General features: G+C 38.7%; 1 protein-coding gene across 2 annotated transcripts in view; it reads left to right on the top strand.

Moving 5' to 3' along the window:
- The first annotated feature begins 13202 nt into the window (after window positions 1-13202).
- The window catches only part of trpc6a (transient receptor potential cation channel, subfamily C, member 6a), a 47041-nt gene continuing 35642 nt past the window's right edge, over window positions 13203-24601 (top strand). For both annotated transcript variants that reach the window (XR_004766884.1, XM_035433072.1), the window contains exon 1: window positions 13203-13532. Coding sequence is in view for 1 of the 2 variants with exons in the window: in XM_035433072.1 (XP_035288963.1) it covers window positions 13387-13532 (146 nt within the window). In the remaining variant the exon portion in view is untranslated. The remainder of the gene's footprint in view (window positions 13533-24601) is intronic.

Raw genomic sequence — 24601 nt, 5'->3', positions numbered from 1 at the left:
ATGGGGTATATTTATCAGCACTAGGCAATGATATCTTGAATAGATATTCCACCTTGAACTCTACTTCATACTGCTTAGATTTTGTTAGTACCAGAGTTCCGGATATTAACAGCATTCCATTTCAGCAAATTGTAAAGAAAGGTTGTCTCCATACTGTACTTTTTCCTGTAAATAATGAAAACGAGGAAATATTGCATTTCAGTGATAAGCTCTTCTTATTACTACACATTGTTTATATAGGACTAGGACTAAATGTGTCACACATTACTCCTGTACTAACTTCCGTCCATTGGTTGCCAGTTAATTTATTTAAATCAATTTACAGGATCTGGTACTGCTACACTGTCAAATTTTTAGCTCCATATGAGATGCTGAGAATTCTTAGATATTCAAATAAGGGCTTTTTAGCTTCCCAGAGTCTAGGTTAAGAACTAAAGGTGATCATGCCTATGCTGTAATAGATCTGAGACTCTGCAGCATTGGAGCTGCTGAGTCAGTGGCCTCTTTTAAATCCCTTCTACAACCCTTTTTTTATTTATCAAACTGCCTTTTACAATGTATGATCTTTATTTGACTTTTTTTTCTGCTTTTATCTAATGTATTACTCTTTTTGTGTCTCTGTATTTGGTGTTTTAATGATTTTATTTTACTTTAGTCTTTTTATTGTGTTACTTTTATGTTGCTTTATGGTATTGTGTTTATATAGAGTTATTTTTACTGCTTTGTGCTGTCTGCTAGAAAAGTACTACATAAATAAAGTTGAGTTATTATGATTATTATTATGTAATCGTTTGTTTTCTTTTATGTACCGTGTAGGCTTTCAAGACAAAGAAAGTAGACAAATCAGGTGAATTATATTAGCTAGCAGTTCCTTTCGGCTGTCGCTTTTCACAATGATGCATTTTGCTTGAGATCAGGGTAACGTTGGCTGAAGGACTTCAGCACAGGCCAGGAATAGCTAGGAACAATAGCAAGGTAATTTATGGCTTCAGAAAGTGATAGTGATAACTAGTATATTTATGTTTTCCTTACATTTTCAGAATTTTGACTTGGTACAGAAGTAGTTTTTCTTGTGGCATCCCTATTATCACCAATCACACCTCAACTTCTAATCATACACCATTTAGTCAAATTAGTTAATTAACTTTTATTTATATATTTAGAAACACATTGCCACAAAGCAGGTTTATTCAATTCAATTTGTCACCAGGTTGAACTCTATCTTTTAGTAGTTTTGACTGAATTGCAGCGATATTGCCTTATTTTGGCCTTGCTACATAGCAAAGAAGAGTGTTAATAAGCGTCCTGCATGAAATGCTCAGAGCAAATTCGGTCAGGAAACTCTTGCTGCAACCAACCATTTGTCAGCCTCAGCAACTACATGTACTCATGCTCAGCCAGTCACATACACATATCACAGCATGTTCTCTCACTCAATCAGTCACATGCACACATCACTAATGGAGCACCTTTTTAAAATCGACATTCAGACCTCTCGTGGGGTGCTCACACAGGAGAGGTCTGACTGTGAGACAATTTTGCTCATCCTCCACCACCCCTGGGCCAGGTTCCATCTGTTGTTTGGATCCACTTCTAGGTACAGTACTTTGGGGGGGGGGGGGGGGGGGGGGGGGTTAGAGGGTTGATATTTCTCAAATAGGAGGGGAGATGTATCATGCTCCCTGTTTCACAGATGTACCTAAAGCAGATCCATTCAGCACCAAACCAAAATAATTACATTGCATATTCATTAATATATTTAATCTAAATGTGTGAGACTGAAATACTCTCAGAAATAAATTTGCTCTAAAAGGCTATATACACAGTCTGGGACTGACATTATTATACATAAAACTGGAGGTCAGTCCCTTGTTCCCTTCTGTACCAGTGGAGAAAAGCAGATATTTTAATAATCAGCTAAAATAATGATTAAATTGTGAGCTCTTTTAATTGTCATAACGTCACTCACATGTCATGCCGAGGGCAGGGTGAAAATGCACAACAAAATGGTGAGCAAATGACTAGAGGTGAAGGAGAAAAGATACAGTGCACCTCAGTTTGCGTGCCAGAAATTCAGAACAAACAATTGTTCAAAACAATTGTTCCCAGTGTGTCTGATTTTTAAGAAGCATTTGTTTGCAGCAAGGGTTTTTGGGGACAACATAAAATAATGTGCTCAACATTTGAACAGTAGATTCTGATTGCTGATCAGAATGCACCCACTTTGTGAATTAGGTTTTCCATTAGCCATTATTGCCCTCGCTGTTGAAAGCTTTGGATATTACTGGGGTGATACAGCCCTTCAAGATAAAATGTTTATCTTCATGAAAAGTAAACTCTTTTTACTAAACTAGAGTCAGATTCATATTAAATAATTTAAATGAGAGCAAACTACGGAACGCTACCCTGTGTGAGACAAAAATCCCAAATTAATGTGTTCCAACAATGTGTTCTGCTGCAGCAATTTAAAGCTCACAATCTCATTAAGTGAGCTGTGTCAGACTGTCAGTAGTTCCCAAACATGAAATTATGAATGAATTTGAATAGAATCGTGTCTGAAGGCTGCAATCTGTTTTCCGAAGCAAGAGTCCAATATGTTCGTGGATAATTTAATACATTATATAAATACTTACAAGCCGTTGTGGATAGGCAAAATGAGAGTTTCCCTACCTGGGAGAGGGAGGGGAGAAGTGGCTCTGAAAATAGCCAAACTACCACAGCATAGGAAAATTAAAAATTAAAAATATGCAGAAGGGGAAGGGATACAATGGACTGGAACAGTCAAAACACTGTTTTATGAGGACTTTTTTTTAATGCTAGTCTTGCATCTAGTAATTTTTTGATACAATAATGAATACAATGGATATAATAAATGTAAAAACAAATATAAATAATGAATGTATGTATGCAAATTATGACTTACTCATGACTGAAGAATTAAAACTCAGTGGAGAAATAGTGCAAGAGATGCAAAGCAAACAAAACCAGTGTAGATACTCCAGTGACATGCTGTGGTGCATCTACATGCCACATCTACACGCCATGCGATGTGGTTTAACATAACATAAAATAACATAACATAACACAACACAACATGACATGACACGACACGACACGACACGACACGACATAACATAACGTAACAATGCTTGTCATTTTCCTGCCAATAAAGGGTACCGAATGCTCATCCTTTCCCTGCAAACTAGATGGAAACTATCACCATGTCAAGCCTGGTCTTGAAAATCTCCAGTTTCTGTCTCTACTTCATGACCTGGCAAGCTATTCCACACCGTGACTACTCTGTGTGTGAAGAAATACAGTACTTGCTGATATCTGTGCAGCATTTACCTTTTGCTAATTTCTATCTATGCCCCCATGTTCTACTGCCAGAACTCAACCTGAAGTTGAACCTTTTAGTTGCCTTTGTCAGTCCCTTTGTTAGGCCCCTAAATCTCCTTCTACTAAACTTAAGTATCTGAAGTTTTTCCTCATAACTTTTTTTCTTTCATACCAGGAACCAATTTAGTAGCCCTTTTAAAACTTTTTCAAGAGCCTCTACATCTTTCTTGAAGTAAGATGCCCAGAACTGGGCAGAGTACTCTAAGTGGAATCTGACAAAGGTATTTTAAAACATAAGTATAACTTCCTTGGATTTTACTGAATACTTTTGGTTATATATCCCAGAATCCTGTTTGACTGATACAACACAATGCCTAGGCCCTGAAAGGCTTTGATCAACTACTACTCCCAAATTGAGCACATTTCAATTTTCCTCCTCCCATAAAATATCCATGCCTTATATTTTTATTTCCTACATGTAGAACTTGTAGCCACAATTTATTTCAGTTTCAGTTTCTGTCAACTTCTGGATTCTTTTTAAATCTTCTTTGATTACTTTAGTAGATTCTAAGCTGTTGGCGAAACCTCCCAGTTTTGTGCAATCGGCATGTACTGTACTTTCAATGTCCCTGTCCAGGGGACATAAATATATGTAAATAAAGAAGAGCAGTGGTCCCAACACTTATTTTTGTGGGACTCCACTTCCCACAGTACCTTGCTTAGATAAGATCTTCTACTACTCTTTGTGTTTTACTCTATATTCTGTTCTGAACCCACTCTGAAATACCTCCTGTAATTCCTGTTGTACTCATTTTGATAATGGACCGCTCATTTGGTAGATTTGGCTGTAATGAACAAGAACCAAGTATCTTCATTCAGCGTTCAATGTCAGAGCCAGTGACAAAGAGGCACAATGTGGAAAGGGCAGGGCATATACCCCTAGCTAGCTGTGTTTGCTTTGCTCTTCCTGTCAATGCCTTCAATGCTGTTTGCCTTTGTATGCAATCTAAATCAGGATCCACCTTGCAATAGGTATATATAATGAGCAGTGGATGCATCTGCAATTAACACAATGTGACTCAAATATACAAATGAACATACACCATAATGAAGCTCATGAACGGCATTGTCTGGACAAAATTGGACACAGACAATTTTCTAAAATTATTGGTTTAATTTCTCTAAAATGATTAATAAAAAATGTCTTCAGAGAGAACAGCACAGAGAGCAGCAACCTCAGGTGAGAATGTGGACATTCTCCTTTTTCTGAAAAAGAATTCAATGATGAATTTGTAATCAACCAACACAGCATTTCCCTTTCTGTTTTTCCTTCTTCATTTTTGATGACTATTTAATTACTGTCTTTCCTTAAGTAATAAAAAATAGAACTGAAACAGGTATTATATTTTCTTAAATATGGTTATGAAATGTTTTTTATGTTCAAAATTATAATGTATATAATAAAACACATTAGTAAAGAAAGAAGTGATGCTGTTTTTAGATTTTAATTTTCTTTAAAAAAAAAAAAAGGTTAAAAAATGTGAATTTAGAGAACTGTTACACAACTGTTAATGATCTCTTATACCTGCACTATGGAAACAATTGAACACACTAATCCAAAACTCCCATGGAGCTATTTGTTTACATTATGGAGCCCTGAAATGTGAGGACTATGTATAAAAAGTCCTGTAATTTCTACATGGTGAAACCAAAATGTATAAAAATACCCTTCAATTAAAGCTGAGAATCTTTACTTTTACCATGTTATCACATTGTTTGATTACAAAACTAAAATTGTGGATTACAGAGCCAAATCAAGAAAAAAATGTCCCAAATATTATGGAGCTCACTGTATATTTTCTTGGCAAGCTGGCTCTGTACAAGTTTGAACTCCCATTCATTCCATGTGTATTTGGTGCAATCATACTTTAGGTCAGAGCTGTTTAATATTTTGAGGTAGGACTTAATAATTTGTTTATCTGATGCATCTAACACCTTAATGAAATAATCTAATTATTTTCAACACTTACTACAGTTTTCAATCTTAGGACAGTATACAATGGAATGATATTGTTCGGGAATTGCACATGTATCTCAGAGGTTACAGGTTGCATGGTTCAGCTCATGGATTTTATAACTTGTCTATTTGACGCAATTGCACAAGGTCATTTGGTTCCACATATCATGGTTGCTCTGTGAATTTGCCAGTACACTTGATGTTGTGCAGTAATACTCAGCTCTCATTCTAATGACCCATTAGTTATCATTATTATATACCTGAAAGACCTTAGAAACCACATGAATCTTTCAAATTCTGAGCACTTTACCCAGTTTTCTTGGAAAGGCAATCTGGAAGGGATCTGTACAAATCTTAAGAAAAAAAAAAGAAACAGTGGTCTGTGTGTTTTGAAGGCTGCATAAACCAAACAAATATTTGAGGTTTGTTTTCTTCCCACAAAAGCATAGCATACGTTCATGGAAGGGTTTCAAAGCTCAAGGCCTCATAAGCAGTACTTATTCCTCTGAGACAGAGAATGGGCTTGAACGCATAAAAGATTGACTTCCTATGGTCTAAGTATCAGATTCACTATAGAACAGAGTATGACCAGAAGTTCCCTCAGAATACTTTCATTCATAGAGGGCTGAAAAGCTCCTCATGATGATCCACTATGATTGACATCCATAAACATTATTTCTTTTTAGGATGTAGGACTTTGTTGTTCCCCAAATGAAGGGCTATTCAACTATTTTCTCATGGGGGGCAGATTATTTTAAAAATCATGCATACAGGCCAAATATTTTCCATGTATTATTTATAAAGCAATGCACAAGTGTGTAAATAATAGTATAAATATGCACAGCTATTACTTATTTTGTCACAACTGGGAGATATGCTGTCCGTGCAGATTCAGATTCATGGACATAGTCACAATTAAAAATGCACAAAGATTCATGACATCTGAATCATATGCTTCTTCTTCTTCTTCTTCTTAATCATTACACCAAGAATGTGCATCTGGCCCCCAGGTTGCCAATGAAATAGCTCTGCTCTTGTGCAAGCAGAACATTTTATCTTCTTTCAGCTACCACTTCAGCAACCTCACACTAATCATACAAAGGCTTTCCCTGTGGGTCTCAATTTATTCATTTTGGGCAATAGGATGTCCAGCTCAATCATTCAATAAATAAACCAATCAGTCAGCCAGTCAATCAAAAGACATGGTGCCCCTTACTTACAGGCTACCAAACACTACACTCCCACCTAACCTCTCTGCTCTGCAGTGATCCTTCCCCTATCTTGAATGTGGCTCTTGGTTCTTACACCCTGTAATGGATGGTAGGAAGCACCTGTATCTCTCAGAATGGCAGTGTCATACACAACTTTGGATGCAGACTAAAAAAAAAACATTTCTCTTGCAGCCTGCACATTGGAACCCTTGACCCAGACTTCTCCTTCATGGACTTTTATTTGAGTCTACCAATGTTTATTTAGATTTGCTTTATGGGGAACCAGTGATTTTCCACTATGCTACATAACTGAAAAACTAATATGCATCTGTCATTGCTGGTCCTGTATGATCTTATTGCCTTATGGAATACGCAATTCTAGAAGTCACTCTGGATCAGAGTGCTAAATTAGTAAATGTAAATTAAAATGCGGAAAGTGTGGATAAATATGCAATTTATTTTTAAAAATGAGACATTCGCTAAATCATAATTTTTATGAGAGAATGTAATGGAAAACACTTTGAAGGAAGTCTCACAAAACTGTCAATATTATGAAATTCCATGCAGCCATTTTCGACAAGCCTTCGTTGTTATTATTATTATTAACATATGTCCTGCATTAAGTAGAATTGATCGCTCAAGATTTATTCAAGAATGTTAGGCTATATATTCCTTTGGCTAGATTATAGCTTTCAGACAAAATCATATTTCCTTCAAGCAAATTGCTTGCATAATGCACAACCATTAAAAATAAGTGACAGCAGCCAAACACCACAGGAAGAATTGCTGTTAAATTAAGCATGAAACCAGACGCACATGAAAAATTTCCAGAATTTATCCATTAACAACCCATCCGACATACACAGTTCTCCACTGTCACATAGGCCCCTATGAAATAACATGCATGTTTATAACAATCTCAGAATACCAAATAGGTAATCACAAAGCAGAATAGATTTGTCTGCACTGTCCATATCTTTCTGCCCATAAACTTCTGAGCAAAAGTGAGGAGAACCGAGAGCTTTTCAAGTTCTAAAGCAAAAAACAAAACAAATAGCTTTGCTGGGGAGAGCAGAGAAACAGTTTAGATATGTAAAGGGCTGAGTTTGTTGAAGTGTGAAGTAAAATAGTGAAACAATCACAGGGAAGCTTATATACTTATACGAGAGATGAGAGGATGTTGTCAATCACGTAACTCGACATGTTTGAGGGGCATTAGATCAACAGCCAATCTTGCTTAAAAACACACAGGCACACACACCAATAAGAAACATACAGTGGCATAAGTATTTTGACAGTGACATGATTTTTGTTGTTTTGGCTCTGTGTCCCAGCACATTGCATTTGAAATGAAACAATGAATATAAAGTTAAAGTGCAGACTGTCAGCTATAATTAGAGGGTATTAACATCCATATTGGGTGATCTATGCAGGAATTACAGGCTTTTCATATGTAGTATCCACACTGGCAAAAGTAATCTGACAAATGGGTGCTCTTCTTTAGCTTGGCCAACTGTATTGCGTCATCAGCCTATGCGCAAGAATGCTAACAAAAGATCTACAGTTAATTCTAGATGTGGTATTTGCATTTGGTGTGTGTTGCTGTAGTCTCTCAACATGAGGACCTAAGAAGTGTCAGTGCCAGTAAAGCAGGCGATTGTGAGGCAGAAAAATCAGGATAAATCGATCAGAGACATACCCAAAACAATGGGTGTGTAAAAATCAACAGTTTGGTACATTGTTAAGAACCAGGAATGCACTGGTGAGCTCAGAAAGAGCAGGCAACCTGGTAGACCAGCTTTCAATTGTGATGAAAAAACCCTTTTAAACTGTCAAACAGACCAAGAACCCTCTCCAGAATGTAGGCATCGATGTGAAAAAGTTACTACCACAAAGACAGCATACCTCAGGGGGCTCACCACAAGGTGCAAACCATTGGTAACCCTCAAGAACAGAATGGCCTGATTAGAGTTTACTAAAATAGCACATTTAAAAAACTGCAGAGTATGGGAACAAAGTCTTATGGACAGACGAGACGAGTATTAACCGGTACCAAAGTGATGTAAAAGGGAAAGTGTTGAGAAAGGAAGGACCCGCTCATGATCCAAAGCATACCAACCTCATCTGTGAAACGTGTAGTATTACACCTTAGGCATATATGGCTGCTGCTGGAACTGGCTCACTACTCTTTATTGATAATGTAACTGCTGACACCAGAAGCAGGATGAATTGTATAGTGTACAGAAACATCTCCTCTGCTCAGATCCAATCAAAAATGCCTCAAAACTCGTTGGGTGGTGCTTCACCTTACGTTTGCCTGTGACCTATTCCACCAAGGGCACTGGAATAATTTCAGAACTGTGGGGCCAGGGGTGTCATTTGGTGGGAAAGCAAGTAGGCTATGGAAAATAAACATATTTTATACTATATTTAATCCAAAAAGGGCCAGTGTGGGAGGAGGTTTTTGTTCTAACCCAGCACTAAGACACCTGATTCTACTTATCAAGGTCTTGATTGAGAACCATGATTACTTAATTAGTTATTGAATCAGGTGTTGTAGTGCTGGGCCAAAACAAAAACCTACAGCCACACTGGCAATTTTAGGAAAAGACTGGATACCCCTGACCTAGGGTATGGCAACTGTCATAGTCTGATATGCCCAAATGACACCCCTGTGTGGGGATGGGGGCATGTTTTTTTGTAAACATACTCCAATGCAATGATTCCTAACCTCGGTCCTGGGGCCCACCTGAGTATGCTGGTTTTCGTTCCAACCACTATCAGGTTACAGGGAGTTTTTACCCTCTAAGCCACATTATGTCAGAAATAGCAATGCATGTCATGTAGAATGAACATTACATGTGTTTAGTTTGCTATATTTCAAACAATTACATAAAAACAGGGACAATACGTTTTTAACTGATTAAAATAAAGACTTAAGTGAATCAATAGGCTCCTAAATAGGTTGTTGAATTCATGCATTTAAGTTCTTTCATAATGATTTCCATAACCTTATGATCACAATGCAGGTTTGGATCACTATCATTTACTTTGTCTTTGAATACTTTATTATTTACTAAATCGGTAATTTCACTCTTTCACCAATTACTGTATCTAGAGTATGCCTATACCTGCCTACTTTAACCTATTGATTCACCTCAGTCTTTAATTTGATTTGAGTTAAATTATTGTGTTACCTCTTAATGGAATTGTTTAAAATATAGCACAGTAAGTACAATGTAAACATGGGACATTTATTCTGCATGGCACACATAGCTATTTCTTACATAATGTGGCTTAAGAGGGTGAATAAACTCTCTAAATCGAAAAATGAACTGCTTGGTAAAATTCTAGGATTGCAAATTTTTGGATATACACAGGGAGGCCCAGGACGAAGGTAGGGTACCACTACAGTAATGCAGATGTGGGAAACAAGGACTGTATTTTTGTTTCTTATTTTTATGCCAACTCCTTAATAAGTCCTAACATTTACACCATCTGACATTTTAGCTACATTTATTGATAAGCTCATGAGTGGCAGCTGAAGTACTTGCGTCTCGTTTGTACGAAACGTTTTTCTGTGATATAGTCTCTGAGTGAACTGGTGTTGGTGTACAATGCCAGTTAATTTAGCCAAGGCATTTGGTGGACAAAAATCTGCATGCACACTGCTCCTTCTAATGTAATACCACAATACATGTGTGAAGTTCTGAAATCCCAATGCGTGAGATTTTGAGAATTCTTAGGACCAGTCAGGACACCTGATAGACTAGTGGGGGCCAGCAACACAACTTGTATGCGTATGTGGTGGGGGGACATTAGTCCATGAGTCTAATGATGGATACCCACTCCTACTCCCCTCCAGGAAAAGAATTGCCCACACCTGGTATACAGGCTATATCCATTTTGCCTATTTGTCCAATCTGTGTCAAGCAGATATATTTTCTATAGTACGCAGATGAAAGGTATTATTTACTGTATGTACTCTTTTGAAACCCCAGATGCCTCATTATCAAAGACAGAATCGCATGACATCAGTTGAGTCTCCCCAGAGATAGCCTTTATAGTCTACCCCCTTCCCTTTGCAAATTCCTTAAGCCATTCTGTCACGCATGTCTTGTCAATGTGACATTCCTCCCCTGTGTCTGTCCTATAACAGGGCATGACAAATAGCTTTCATTTCATTTGAAAGTTGGCCAAGTTTAGCTTTATGCATCTCCCATAGTGACTTTCAAATCAATAGCTTCCACCACAGAGTTGTAGAGGGGCATTTAATTTTTTTCTCATTTTTTCACACATGGACCGTAGATAAGAGATATGATACTATAACCATGAGATAAAATCACTTTGGTAAATACACTGCTAACTATTCAAATACTACTATTAACACACTCTGCTGCTACTGTAAGAGACCTAACCTTACTACTAAATCAGTGTACAATAATAACAATAATAATAATAATAATAATAATAATGTAGTGGCAGCTGGCTGGCTAACTAGTTAACTTCTAGGTTCTATGCCCAGTATTCTAGATTGGACTGTGACATCGCCAGTTAGGCTACTAGGCTATTACTGTTATGTGTTTGGCAGATTCAAATATGGGTGGCAGGTTGTATTATAAAAAGAGCAGATAGCCTGCCCTTCTGCCAGTTCTCCTTTTTCTGTGCTTGTGTTGAAGCTGCATTTCTTTCGGTTTTAATAAACAAGCACAATGTCTCAAAAAGTGATCAACCTGACTTTGCTACACTTGCGTCGGAGTACAATTTCAAATTGAAGAACTTTCATGCCTTTGTGAGTGATGGCCAGAGGGGATCAGTGAGTGGAAGATGGCAGTGCACATAACCACCCCACGGCAAGAAAAGGCTAGTGGCAGGGTAGGAATGATGTATTTGCAGCTGGGCAATACTGAGCAAAGATTCCATGGGCAAAAAGTTCAGTTTCTGCCAGCTGCAGCCCACCCCCTGCCTGCTGGGAACTTACCCTAGAGCACCGCCCAGGTAAGAAACACAGCGATGCTGACAGCCTGTCCCACTGCCCCAGTGCCAGTAACCAGTGCAGCCCCTGGTCCTGATGTCATACAGGACTGCTGTGCAGGAGTCTACAGGAGTCCGTTGCTGTTCAGGCCGGACCTTAGCTGGTTTGTGGCCGCTCCCCTGATGCTGACCCACCCACCACAACAGGCCCAGAGTGCATCCACCAGCTGCAAGACCGCTAGACCCCACCCACTAGCTGGTCAGAGAACACCTCAACAGGTGTGTGACAGAAGAAGAGCTATTACCTGCACAGTTCCAGCCAGGTGCAGCAGCAGCCAAGAGTCACCACCCCCCAGCAGTGGCCCACAACCATCAGAGCTCTCCGTCAGCAACTGTGAATACTGTTTACTGCACCCCAACAAAAGTCCACAATCACTGCCCCCCGGGAGCAGCTTGCAGTTGTCAGCGTGCCCCAGCTGCAGCAATCACAGGGAGCCGCACCTTAGCGACAAACCGCGGTCATCGTCCCCCAGCAGCAGTCTGCAGCTGACAAGTGGAGAGTGGCTCATGGCCACACCGCCCACCTGTCTGGCTCTAGGGCTTAGTGAGCCTGCAGTAAGCGGGCCTGCAAGGACCCATTTTCAAACTGGGTGTGGGTGGGGGTGGGGAGGGGAGGTAGTGTGGGCTAACTAGCTAGCCACCCCTTCTTATATATAGTTTGTATGTATGCGTAATACTTCCATGTTTTATGCACTGTATTCTGAATTCTGTGAGACTGCCAGTTAGGCTTTAGCTGTTATGTGTAAGGCAGGTTGTCTTATAAAAAGAGCCTTGTCTGATATAAAGACAGCCTTCTGCCTGTTCTCCTTTTCCAGTCATTGTGTTGAAGCTGCATTTCTTCTGGTGTTAATAAATGAGTGCAATGGCTCGGAAAAGTGATCCGCTTGACTTGTCCTTCGCTGAAATGGCTATAATAATTATCATCATCATCATCATAATGATACTGTATAAACAGCATGATTTCTTGACAGTACATTTAAAAATAAGTAAACAGGAAAATGCAAGTAATAAGATCATTTAACTGTAGACTTAATATTATTTCTGGGGCCACATTGACCTAACTGGAAACTATTTCCAAATAGCTTGAGGGCAGCTTATTTAAAAGATCAAGTGGAAACTGCTTGCCCTGTTGCCACAGCGACCTTGATCTGGACTAAGTTTAGAAAATGGATGGATGGATGGATGGATGTGTAAACGGCTGAGCTCTGCCAAGTTATTTCCATTTCCACGGCGCTGCTCGTTCCGACAGTGTTTTATTTTCCTATACTCACAAAAGGTCGTTGCAAACCGATATGATTTGACTGATTTCGCAGCCCGGCACTCTATCCAAAGCTTTCAAAATGAAACTTAATCCCCTTGCACGCCCTGCAACTATATGCAAGATCACCGTCCAATAATTTAGCGCACGTACATCACTTATTTTGTTTATTCTTACCAACATTATAATAGGACTTTTCATCATTGTAAAATAATTTACGCACCATTAAGTATGCTTAGTGTAGTGAATATTGATTCGCAAATAAATCTACTCCACATACTAAGAAAGCGTAGGCACCAGGCTGCCCCAAGAGATGAAGTAGTATCGCTGTTATTGCGTCCTCCGAAAACGTCATTCACGGAAAAAGAGCTCCAAGCAGCGCTCTGGTCATTCATTGGAGGCAGGGAATCTAACCTGGAGAGCATGTTCTTAGTATCAGTTATAGCGGGCTGTTTGGTCTTGGAGATGACAGCGCTATTGCGTGTTCGCGCTATTTCGGATCGTTTGAGAAGCGGATTATTAAAGAAATGAGCGAAAGGAAACTGGTTCTGGCCGCTAACCACCATTCTCGCAGTGCTGCCATTGGAAAGAGAAATCCAAGCGAAGATTATCTGCTGATGAGTACAGACCTAGCGGACGAGAGCTATGCCAATTATCATGGATATTGCTATGGGTGAGTGATATCATTTTTGACTTTGTTGTTTTAGCGTTAGTAAAATAAGATGACTTTTGTGTTATTTAAGTTTTCATTAGATATTTTATTACTATTAATTAATTAACTCACGTTTTCCGTTTTTAATCTGGCTCCCTTAACTGTTAACGTTCTTAATTCAATTCAACATACTGTTTGAAATTGTTTTAGTTAAGTACTCCGGTGCAATGAACAATCTATTACAAAAATGTGATTTAAAATCGTACAGACTTATGCATATGGCACAATTTCAAGACAAGCAAAATGACATGTGCGATTATAAAATCAGGGGTATATTTATTTGTAATGGTTTATCTAATAGGAGTTTCAAGGATAACGCATGAACATGAAAATTTAATAAAGCACTTTAAAAAGCAATCGTGTAATCTTACAGGACGTCATTGAATTTAGAGGTGACGACATAATGCCTATGGTGTCTACAGCAGTACAAGTTCTGCTCAGTGAACCTGAATCTTTAATACTCGAAATACTATCAACTCATCGCAGGCTCTCTAGCTACACAATGTTTCAGCTCCGATGATAATCCTGTTGTGATGTTCCAAATGCCATAGCTTTGCTATTTCTCTCCCCTCATGTATTACAGGAAATCAGATTTGTCCCAGAACGAATACACAACCAAAAGCAGACATGCATTACTCCAAATGTTCAATTATAAATTTACACCAGACATTCAGTGTGCTTCTTAGTAGTGTAACATCTCTCTATTTGAATAGGCATGTGAATGGGCATACTGTTAGAATGTAACGTGGTGCGCTGGAATTACATTCTTGGTTATATTACAATAGCATGTAATATAACATATACAGCGCTTCGTGGAAACCTGCTGAATGTCGTTGTCAAATTTGTTGTTGCGGTATTTCTTACAAATGGATCTCCAAGAATTCCTATTTGCGAACTGAACAGACGTTAAACATCAGGGTTAATGTGACACCCCAGTCCCCCTCATGCATATTTGAAACAAAAAATATTGTTTGGTATTATTTGTGAACTGCACAATTTAACAATATAGAAGTTCTTGTATTGATTTATTTTCAGTATAAATTTATGATTATGATAAAGATGAAAATACCACTCTCATTAAGGGATAAAAGGATGAGTAAATTATATTTCTATTTAGGATTGATGGAACACCAGTTAAATTATCCAGATCACAGACCATATATTTTAGAAACTTCTTTTAATATTGAACTTAACTATTATATATTCCTAAAGTGTCTTGAATTTGTATAAGTTTATCTTGGTTGGGCATGTTAAAAAAGGGAGCCTAGTACACTAGATGGCCCAAAGTATGTGGACACTTGACAACCAACATGTCATCCAAAATTATGGGCATTAATATAGAGTTGGTCTACCCTTTGCTGCTATATCAACCTCTACTCTTCTGGGAAGGCTTTATACTAGGTGTATGAGCATTGTTGCTGGGATTTGCATCCATTCAGCCAGAAGAGCATGAGTGAGGTCGGGCACTGATTGGGCGATTAGGCCTGGCTTGTAGTTGGCTTTCCAATTGAATTGAATATCCCATCGGTGTTGGGTGAGGTTGAGGTCAGGGCTCTGTGCAGGGCAGTCAAGTTCTTCCACACTGTTCTCGACACCTTGATGTGTGCTCGAGGGCACTCTCATGCTGAGACTGAAATGGACCTTCCCCAAACCTTTGGGGAAGTACAGAATTATCTAGAATGTTGTTGTATGCTATAGCATTAAGATTTGCCTTCAGTAGAACTAAGGGGCCTAAACCAAACCATGAAAAACAGCCCCAAATCAAGGGGTGTCCTGATACTTTTGGTCATATAGTGTATGAACAGATTCCCATTTCTCTCTGGAAAGCCAATTAACTAGAAAAGACAACTGCTCTACTATATTTAAATTTATTTTGACAAAATATGGACCTTTTCAGAAGGACATGCCTAAAATACCCATGTGGTGTCTTTAATAGCAAACTTAGAGTGAGGTCATACCACATAGCTCTCCTGCTTCCTTATGTGCTGAGTAATATGTGCCTGGTGATACCTTTGCCTATTCCTCTTATTTAATCACAGTTCCGTCAGAATTGATTAAAAGTGGAAGGGGGAAAAGTGCTAATTGACCTTCTGAATGTCCTTTAAATTCCCAAACATGATTCAGCATTGTTTTATTGATCTTACGAGATGTTAAAAATAAATCTCGAATTTTGACTAATCTGTGGAGACAGAAGACAGGACAGGAGCTTTAATGACCGGATCTGCTTAATTAACCCAGCTGGTCTGAGCAGGATGGAAGGATGTTGTCAAGGCATCATGCAACAGGCAACTGGCCCTACTAGCATGTTGTCATTAACCCTTTGAAGAGTAGGATGTTTTTCAAAATTACAAGTCACTGTTCTGGAACTCCACTGCTTTCAATTTCAGTTACCAGTAGTGATTGTTACCCTAGCATTAAAATGTGTGTGTGTGTGCGTGTACCAATGACAATGCTGCCATCAGGATTGAGTCACACACACACACACACACACACACACATATATATATATATATATATATATATATATATATGAAACTACATTCCTGTCATTTAATTAAATTTTTATCAGCAAAGCACAAGAAAATAAAGTCAGGACATGAATAGCCACCAGGCGGAAGCTGGTAATTGGACTCAGTTATACTGTCTATAATTATTCGGTAATTTAACCTATGCGATGTGCATGAATGTCATGTATAAGCTTGCATATTTACAACATTATGAGAACATTGTATGCAGAGCCAGCCCTAGGGTTGTGGCGGGTTAGGAGTGGTGGGATTGGAGGAAGCAATCATGGACTGGGGTGGAGGGTTGGTGGTTGTCAGAGATTGTGGACTGGTGCAAGAACAATAACATTGAAAACGCTGTTTGCACCCAGTGAATACTGCACAATTAAAACTTCTTCCAATTAAAAAAAAAAAAATTAACCTATATTGTGTGGCACACAGATGGTTGTGACCCTATAGGACTCCACAGGCCATTTATGCCTGCATTAACTGATTGTAAATCAGCAGAGCAATAAAAGAGGAATGTGTCTACACAGTGCCAGCACCAGTTCCATAGACTCATATTTCTTTCTCCCTAATGCTGAAACCAAAACATTACAACTTTAGAGAAGCTCCATAAAATTAATTAAGGGGGAGGACTAAGGCTATTTTTACACTGCAGGTCTTGATGCCCAGTTCCGATTTATTTGCCTATATCCGATTTCTTTGACCGGTTTACACTAGAAACAAACCGCATGCGCACAAGTGTTTGGTTATCGATACGAAAGTAAACAACCATGCCATGCCGCCATGACCATATCGCCATCTATAATGGACACAAAATGAGAGCTGTTGCTTTTGTGTCTTAGGTCCGCAACGAACATGCCCTGCATTTTGGCCAATATCGACTCTTGGCCCTACATGCTTAAAAAAACGTAATCTTGGTTTTCACCCCTGGACGGAGCCTTCGTCCTTTGTTTAACTTCTTTTAACATTTACCGCTACCAGTGGAATCTGATTGTGCATGTGACATACATTATGCATCATTCAAATGCAAAAAAAGTATGAGAATATCACATTTTGAATGACATGCGAATCGGAAAGACCAGGAAATTTTCTGAATCAAGCAGTTTTAACAGCTGACACCCTCATTTAATGTTTGCCACTCTGAATACCAAACACAAGTGCATCAACAATAAAAATACAGCACTTATCCAACATATAAAATACATTTATTTTATTGAATTTGTTAATTATTATCAAAGATGTCAATTAATAATTAAATCACCAAATTTATGGGTAGAGCAACCTATTGGATTGACCTTTATCAAACTGCACAACTCACAACCAGATTAAAATGAATAGATTTATTACGGTAGAAGTAATCAATGTCTAATCTAAAGATAAAGGTCAGATTACCTTAAACAATGAATGTTACACTTACAGCCATAGACAAGTTACAGTCACAAAAGAAATGAATGAAAGAACAGCCTGTCTTTCCAAGTACTCCCTAGAATGCACCAAGATTAAGGTATAAAAACCAAAAGACAGCAGAATATTCTAAAAAAAAAATGAAATGGAGAATGTGAAAACCTATATGCAGGATTTAGATGCCAGCTTCCAACTAACTAAAAAAAAAGGCCCTCATTTTTTTTTAGTTGAAAGGGGGGGGGGGGTGCCCTCTTCTCCTGGCCCATGCTTAATTAATGATCAAGGGAGGATCCACAGCGTACTGTTTTTTAACATTTTTTATATATATTATTATTTATTAAAGTCAATCTGCAATACAACACATCTATTTAAGGTTATGTGGAAATTAACCCTCTCCTAGTGAGCATTATAGGCTTTGGCTGTTATTGAAATGTCTGTGAGCTTCTATTTGGAGAGACTAGATGAGGTAATATTCAAACCAAGTTACAAAGCCAGCAGTGATACTCTGGCTTCTGCTTTATTCTGAGATGGGCTGACAAAGAAATCTCCAGAATAGTGCCGGTAGGTGTAGGTGTATTAGCCAGTTTTAAGGTATGGAATCTTAATAGTATGACCTATGGCCACATAAGGCTTCCCAGGCCACCCCTGTTGACACACACACATTCACAAACACCCATACTCATGTGTACACACACAAACAAACACACACATATTTACACCACAAATGGCTCTTTATGTATTATCTTTAGGCTGTGAGGTTTGTCAGGTTTATTCAGAACAATGGAGTTGAACAACCAATCAGAATTCGGTACGTCAGTAGAGCCAAACTTAGTGAAATAACATAGACACGACAATTTGGAATTAAAGGATATGCATTTATTGCTTATGATAATGAATATGTGGATAGGCTAATTGAAAACAAATTATTTGAATAATATGAAGAATAATATTATGGGATTCTAATAAGAGGAAAGGATAATTCTGCGATGACTAAATATTGAGGTTAGCAGTGCTACCATTTAACAAAGGTTAATTCGTGTTATGGGTTAGTGACACGCTACTCTGTTATGTGGTTAATTCATCTAATCAGTCTCATAAAATAAAGTTTTAGCAACATAAAACTACAAGATCAGGGAATTTGCTATTCCAGACCAACATACGCACAACAAACAAAACACAATAACAAATGGCAGTAAAATAACCTTATCAGGTATTTCAAGTTTCACTCTATCCTATAGTTTGATGTCAGGGTTAAATAAGATGCGTTTCAATACTTAACGGTGATAATAAGGGAGGCCAGTCCTTAATTCCGTTAGGTGATGCGTCAGCTCGTCAACTTGTCCCAGGGTCCCTGGCAGGTGCGCAGACACTTGGGAAACGTCTTCTTTGAAGTCGGGGTCACGATGGGTTCTAGTAAAAATGACTTGGGATGTGCACAAAACTTCCACTTGGATCCGGCCGCAAGGGAGGTACAGAGAAAAAGTATGTAGTATACTTGTTCCTCAAAACAGCTGTTGATGGGAAATATACCAGTGTGGTTTATTTTGTAGACAGTGGCAGGCAAACTCAGGCAGGTGCGAGTTGGGAAGAGCAGCAAAGTCTGGCAATGTCCTTAAGGAGAAGCGTCTGGTTGGTCAGGCAATGCCTTACCTCAGAGCAAAGTTGTTAGGTTTTTTGATTACTTTTATGCTGAAAAGTCACTGACGCAATGGAACCCCACGTGTGATTTCTGTAATGTGATTGGTGTATTATTTTGGCCACACAAACATTTGATTGGCTTGTGGTATTGGAGTGATCAATGAAACATGTATAGATAGTCCATTGATTACTGCGTCCATGTTTAAGCTTGTTAAATCGGGCACCCTATTCCTCCAAAAAGGGGGTGTTCCTTTTTATTGCAGGGTCACAAGTGGAAGGGGACAGGCCTTGGTTGACCAAAAAAGTTAATGATGAACGTGACTCAGCAGAGAGTCAGTCCTGTGGTCAGGGAGCCAGAGGCCCCAAAGTTCCTATGTATAGTTAAACATCATTACAAGGGCGTGCTGGTCGAGTCTTTTGAAGTTCCCTAGGGCCTGTTACAGGCCAACTGGTGAATTAGCGGCCCCACATACAATACTGTGGCACTGACTGTTCTGAACTGTAATACAGCACTGGAAATCCTATTACCAACCTATTATCACCTGTTGTAGTTAAGAAACAGAGAGCTCTAAAGGAATGCAGGAACCGAGTGTCTGATGAGTTTATGGAATTTTCGGTGTTACTAATGTTGCTTTGATTGTTTCTTTAAAAAAAATTGTGTCAAGGGGTGTGGGGCTTAATCTCAAGTGAATCCGAAGATTGGTGGAGCTGTCTTGTACTTGCTGTCCAACAATGACTAGCTTAAACTTAAAAAAGACAACTGCACCAGATAATAGTTAATTCATTTCAAATTGTCACTAATAATTTATGCTAGCATCTACCATTCTAGGTTTTGTGAGTTTGTAGTGAATTTTTCTGTTCAACTCTAGATGTGTGTTAGGCAGAATGTTGTCTCTATAAATTCCAATGGGCTCTTTGGAAACCATATGAAGATATTAGCACTGATGAAGATTTATTGCCTTGTGGTGTCATGGGACAACTTTTGAAAAAAAGTTGTGTAAGTCGCTCTGGATAAGAGCGTCTGCTAAATGCCTGTAATGTAATGTAATGTAATGTTTAATTCCTGTAGACAAACAGAGGACTGATTGTCTACAGGAATTATAGAAATTATAGAATTTCTATGTGTTAGCATCATAGCAGTTTCAAAATACCTAATCACTGTGCTAGTACCAGTTCTGGCAAGAGAGAAATTTTCAACAATCCAGTCCCGTCTGGCTGAGAAACACAAATCTGCATTTTATTGGCTCTTCTCGAACACCTCCATGAAGCTACAAAGGCTCTCATGCAGTGTTTTCACTGTGAGCCTAGACACTCTCCATATCTCTAGCCCACTCAGTTTCTGACCATGTGATTTAATGCTTACTGTACCTGCTTGTTTAAAGCTCTTCCCTGCATGCCTTGCAACATTGCATTGTTCTGACTTTTTTGAGCAAACTGAAATGGATTATCACACTCTGCCACATTTTTGCAATCCATTGGCTTTATGTACAGACAGTTGAAATCCACAGCCCTGTTGGGGGTGGGTGGAGTGCACATAGAGACAGACATTCACCCACAGCCCAACTGTTTCTTATGATTATACAGCTCTCTGGCCTCCCCCTTACTGCTCATACCAGTCTTGAGTCAATATTTTTGCAATACTTTAAATTCATTCCTCTCTAAAAATTCTCAAGGATCTGCAGGAGTGTTTTCAAATTTTATATGCATCCAGAGAGTTTAAGTATTTAACTAGAGACCTATGTATTTGACCCTGTCTGGCTGGTACGTAAGACGTACTCATACTCAAATTCTCCAAATCTCCATCACATAAATTTGATTATGCCCCAATGGAATTCTCTTTTCAGCACAAAAATGTCCTTTTTAGATCATTAACAAGCCAATGTTAAAATCTAAGAACAGACTGTGGAATTACAGTAGTTGTTTAGTTCACACTGAGCTTACCATTAGTTACTGTAAGTTATTGCAATGCCTCACTGTCATAACACATCTAACACAGCAGAATTTCCAACACCGTATCTCCTTCCGAGAGCTCTTAGCGAGACTTCATTCATGTTTTGCATTCAGTGGCTGGCAAAAAGCTCTCTTGGTGTTTATATCTGAACGAACAAGTTGTACATTCTAGAATTATTCATCAAGCTGCTTTCTTTTTGTCAGTGTAATTGGCATCTCTTGCTTTATTCATATGAATTATTGTTATTAATATTAGTTGTTTATATGCTTTGCAGGTGGATGTATCTTGGGTTATTGTAGAATAAAAGACTTTTTCAGGGGGTTTTCTGCTCATGTTTTGTGAATAATGTTTTATTAATTTTAGTTCCAACCACCTTGGCAGAACAGGGAATGAGGGGGCTCCTATCTTAATGCCAATAACCCTTTTGATGCAGTTAGTCCAGCCAATCAACTTCCTGTTCATACCAGGATACAGAAGTGGTTGGATTCAGCCAGACATACAAGGGATGTAATATAAGTAGAATATACGATTGGAGGCAAGAGAGGTATCATGGAGCTAAAGAGAGCCAGGAGAGTGCATTCATTTTATAAAGGAGATACTGGCTTGGAAAGAGGTAGGGATAAGTCATAAGTTATAAGTCTTCTAAGTCAGTGTCTGCTGACGTAAAAACATTGTTAAAATTCTTCTTTGTGATGGAGCGCAGAGAAGGAGGAATTTCAATGAGAGTGCGGTGCATAGAGGCAGTAATATCGATTTAGCCCAGTGGAACTTGTTGTAGCCCAACAAAGTGCCATGGTTTTCAAATATAGTTCACACATTTCACAGTGATATATAATGCTGAGTATTAATTTTTCCTTTAACCCAGGAACTGTTGTTCTAAATTTGCTATCGAAACCTTTCACTTTAGCTTCCTTAACCCTGGGGCTAACCAGCAGATCTAAATATTCTCTTGTCATCTCTCACCAAGAAGTCAATGGTATAACCGTGCTCTGGAGCAGGGAGACAACAACTCACGACTAGAAGTACGGTTGGTGCTTGGATGCAGGCTTGAAACGGCTTAGTCGGGAGGTAACGGCGCCTTTAGCCCAGGGCTATGAACAGTATGGTATGGTAGCCAAAAAACACACTGTGGATCCCTACACATGCCCTTTTATGTCTAAAGCACCATAACACAGAGCACAATGCTATTTTTGGCCTTCATCATTTTCATCAAAGGAGTTATTTTTCCAGTGTAACACCCCATACTGACACCTCCTCCCATGTTCCTGTGGAACACCAGTTCACTTAATTCCTCAGAGCTGAAAATGACAGAGGGCTGGTTTCCTAGAACTCATGGGATTACCCCGGGAAAAATCATTCCTGTATTCTATTGAAGCTTGCCTGAGGGGTTTGAACACCCAAAGGGAGTTAATATCTTCACTCTCCCCTCTGTCAGCAGAAGTTGATCACAGCTGGCCTCTATACATTAAATGGGCTTACCCTAACTGCATATAAGCAAAAAACAAAACAAACAAAAAACTTTATTGAATTAGCATTTTAAAAGCCATTTCTTACTGTCTTGATACTCACCTCTGGCCCTCAGGTCTAGTTTTCCTTTCTACCGTATAGTTAGCTGATTGACTAGGGCAGGCATTGCCAACATATTCCATGTATTTGGTCCAACTCAGTCCCTGATTAGTGGGTAAGATGAAAACTAGAAGCATTAATGTCCTTCATGATATTGCTTTTCTGCCTTATAGCCAACTAAGTGTCAAGTAACCAGTAAAACAAAAACTGGAACCATTGTTTGGATATAACATGTTACGGCATATAGGCATATGATATATAATTTAGTCCACATATGGATGATTAAAGATCTGTGCTGTTATTTAAACAGACAAGTGTGTATTACCCAAAGTCATAGGTAATACAGTATTTCCTAGTATTGTGACTTGTATTTACATTTATTAACTTTTTTTTGTAAACTGAATAGAAATTTTGTTACACATTACCAGAACAAATAGATTAAATTGCATTACCTTGAATGAATTACCTTGACCTACAGTACAATTTCCAAACTCCCCAGGAGAGCATTCTTGTTTAAAAACATTTTGAACCCAATGGGTTCGACAGGCAGGATTATTGTCTCTTGGATGGAATCAGCAAGGGAGAAACAGCCATTAATATTGCTCTCTCATCCAATAATATAGGATTTAAAAAGTTTTAAAGAAATAATATTCTCTCTTTGAAAAAGTCTATTTTGCTGGGGATTGAAATTCTCCAACAAAAAAAAACAAAAAAAAAACTAAACAAAAAAAATAAAATAAACATAAGTTATACCTAAATACAGAGTACAGAGTATTATTTATGTTTTGTAATTTGATTATTGAATGCCAAGTTTTATTCTAGTTTCGGTTTAAAAATCTTTGTGATAGGGTACACATTTCATCACTTTCTGGCGACCCCCTCTGGTCGACTGGGCACCCATGGACTGCATGTTCAAGCCACATATGAAGTGTCTTCCTCCGACTCAGCTCTGTGTGAGCTTGGCTGTGGGCTGTGGTGTGAAAAGAAGCAGGCTGGTGACACCACATGTTTCAGAGGAGACCCAGTGATGTCTTCACTGATTTGTCAGTGGAGATTGTGCATGAACAGGGCTACAAATAGTGGATGGAATATCCCAAATTTTGGTGGGAATTGGACATATTCTGCACCATGTTGGGCACCAGATTATTAAAATCTCTGTGATGAATTTCCCTTGCTGTGTAACTGAACTAATATGTGTAACTCATTAATTTCACTGAAATTTTAGGCATTTCTAAAACCAAATGGAAAGTAATCAGGGCATTTTGCTAATATCTTTGATGGCCAGCATTATGTTTGCTTCATTTTTGAATTGTTGTTTTGTGTCCCTTGAGAAGGACTGAAGGACAACCCATAGAAGGGAAAATAGAAGCTGCCAAATGTTATCTGTTGTGTTGAAAATGGAAAAAAATCTCATTCTCAAGTTTGCCAACATCATGCTCATTGGGTTCACTGCGAAAGGACAGAAACTTGACTCATACTGACAGAACTGTGAGGAGGTCAAAGCAAATGTGGTAATTAACCAGCAGTGATGTGTGGAGGCGGGCTACAGTTGAGTCAGGCTGGCTTGAAACAGTAAAATATAATTACAGCTACAGAGAGCTGTCAGCACAAAACTTAATATTTATTCAACCCAAGACATGTTTTAAGTGTGATAATAGCAGGCAAAAGCCAAGAACTGCAGGAATTTCAATCCAAAAACATTTTGAGAGTGAGATAATAGAGATAATAGTGGGCAAAGCCAAAAAAGACATGAACTTCAATGAGCACCTTGCAACAGGGATCTTTACCTCTGCCCTGACACGGCTGTCATTGGCACATGCACAAGTCACCAACCAAGACAGCTCTGATACCCACACCACTGAGCAGGCAGCCAGGGATTCTCTGTGCTGTCTTTGAATGAACAACCAAAACCAACCAAATGTGGCAGCATTGTGCACCAGTTTACCACACTTAATCCATTT

This window comes from Anguilla anguilla, chromosome 9 (genome assembly GCF_013347855.1).
Source record: "Anguilla anguilla isolate fAngAng1 chromosome 9, fAngAng1.pri, whole genome shotgun sequence".
NCBI lineage: Eukaryota > Metazoa > Chordata > Actinopteri > Anguilliformes > Anguillidae > Anguilla > Anguilla anguilla.
This window is presented reverse-complemented; position numbering and strand designations above follow the sequence as displayed.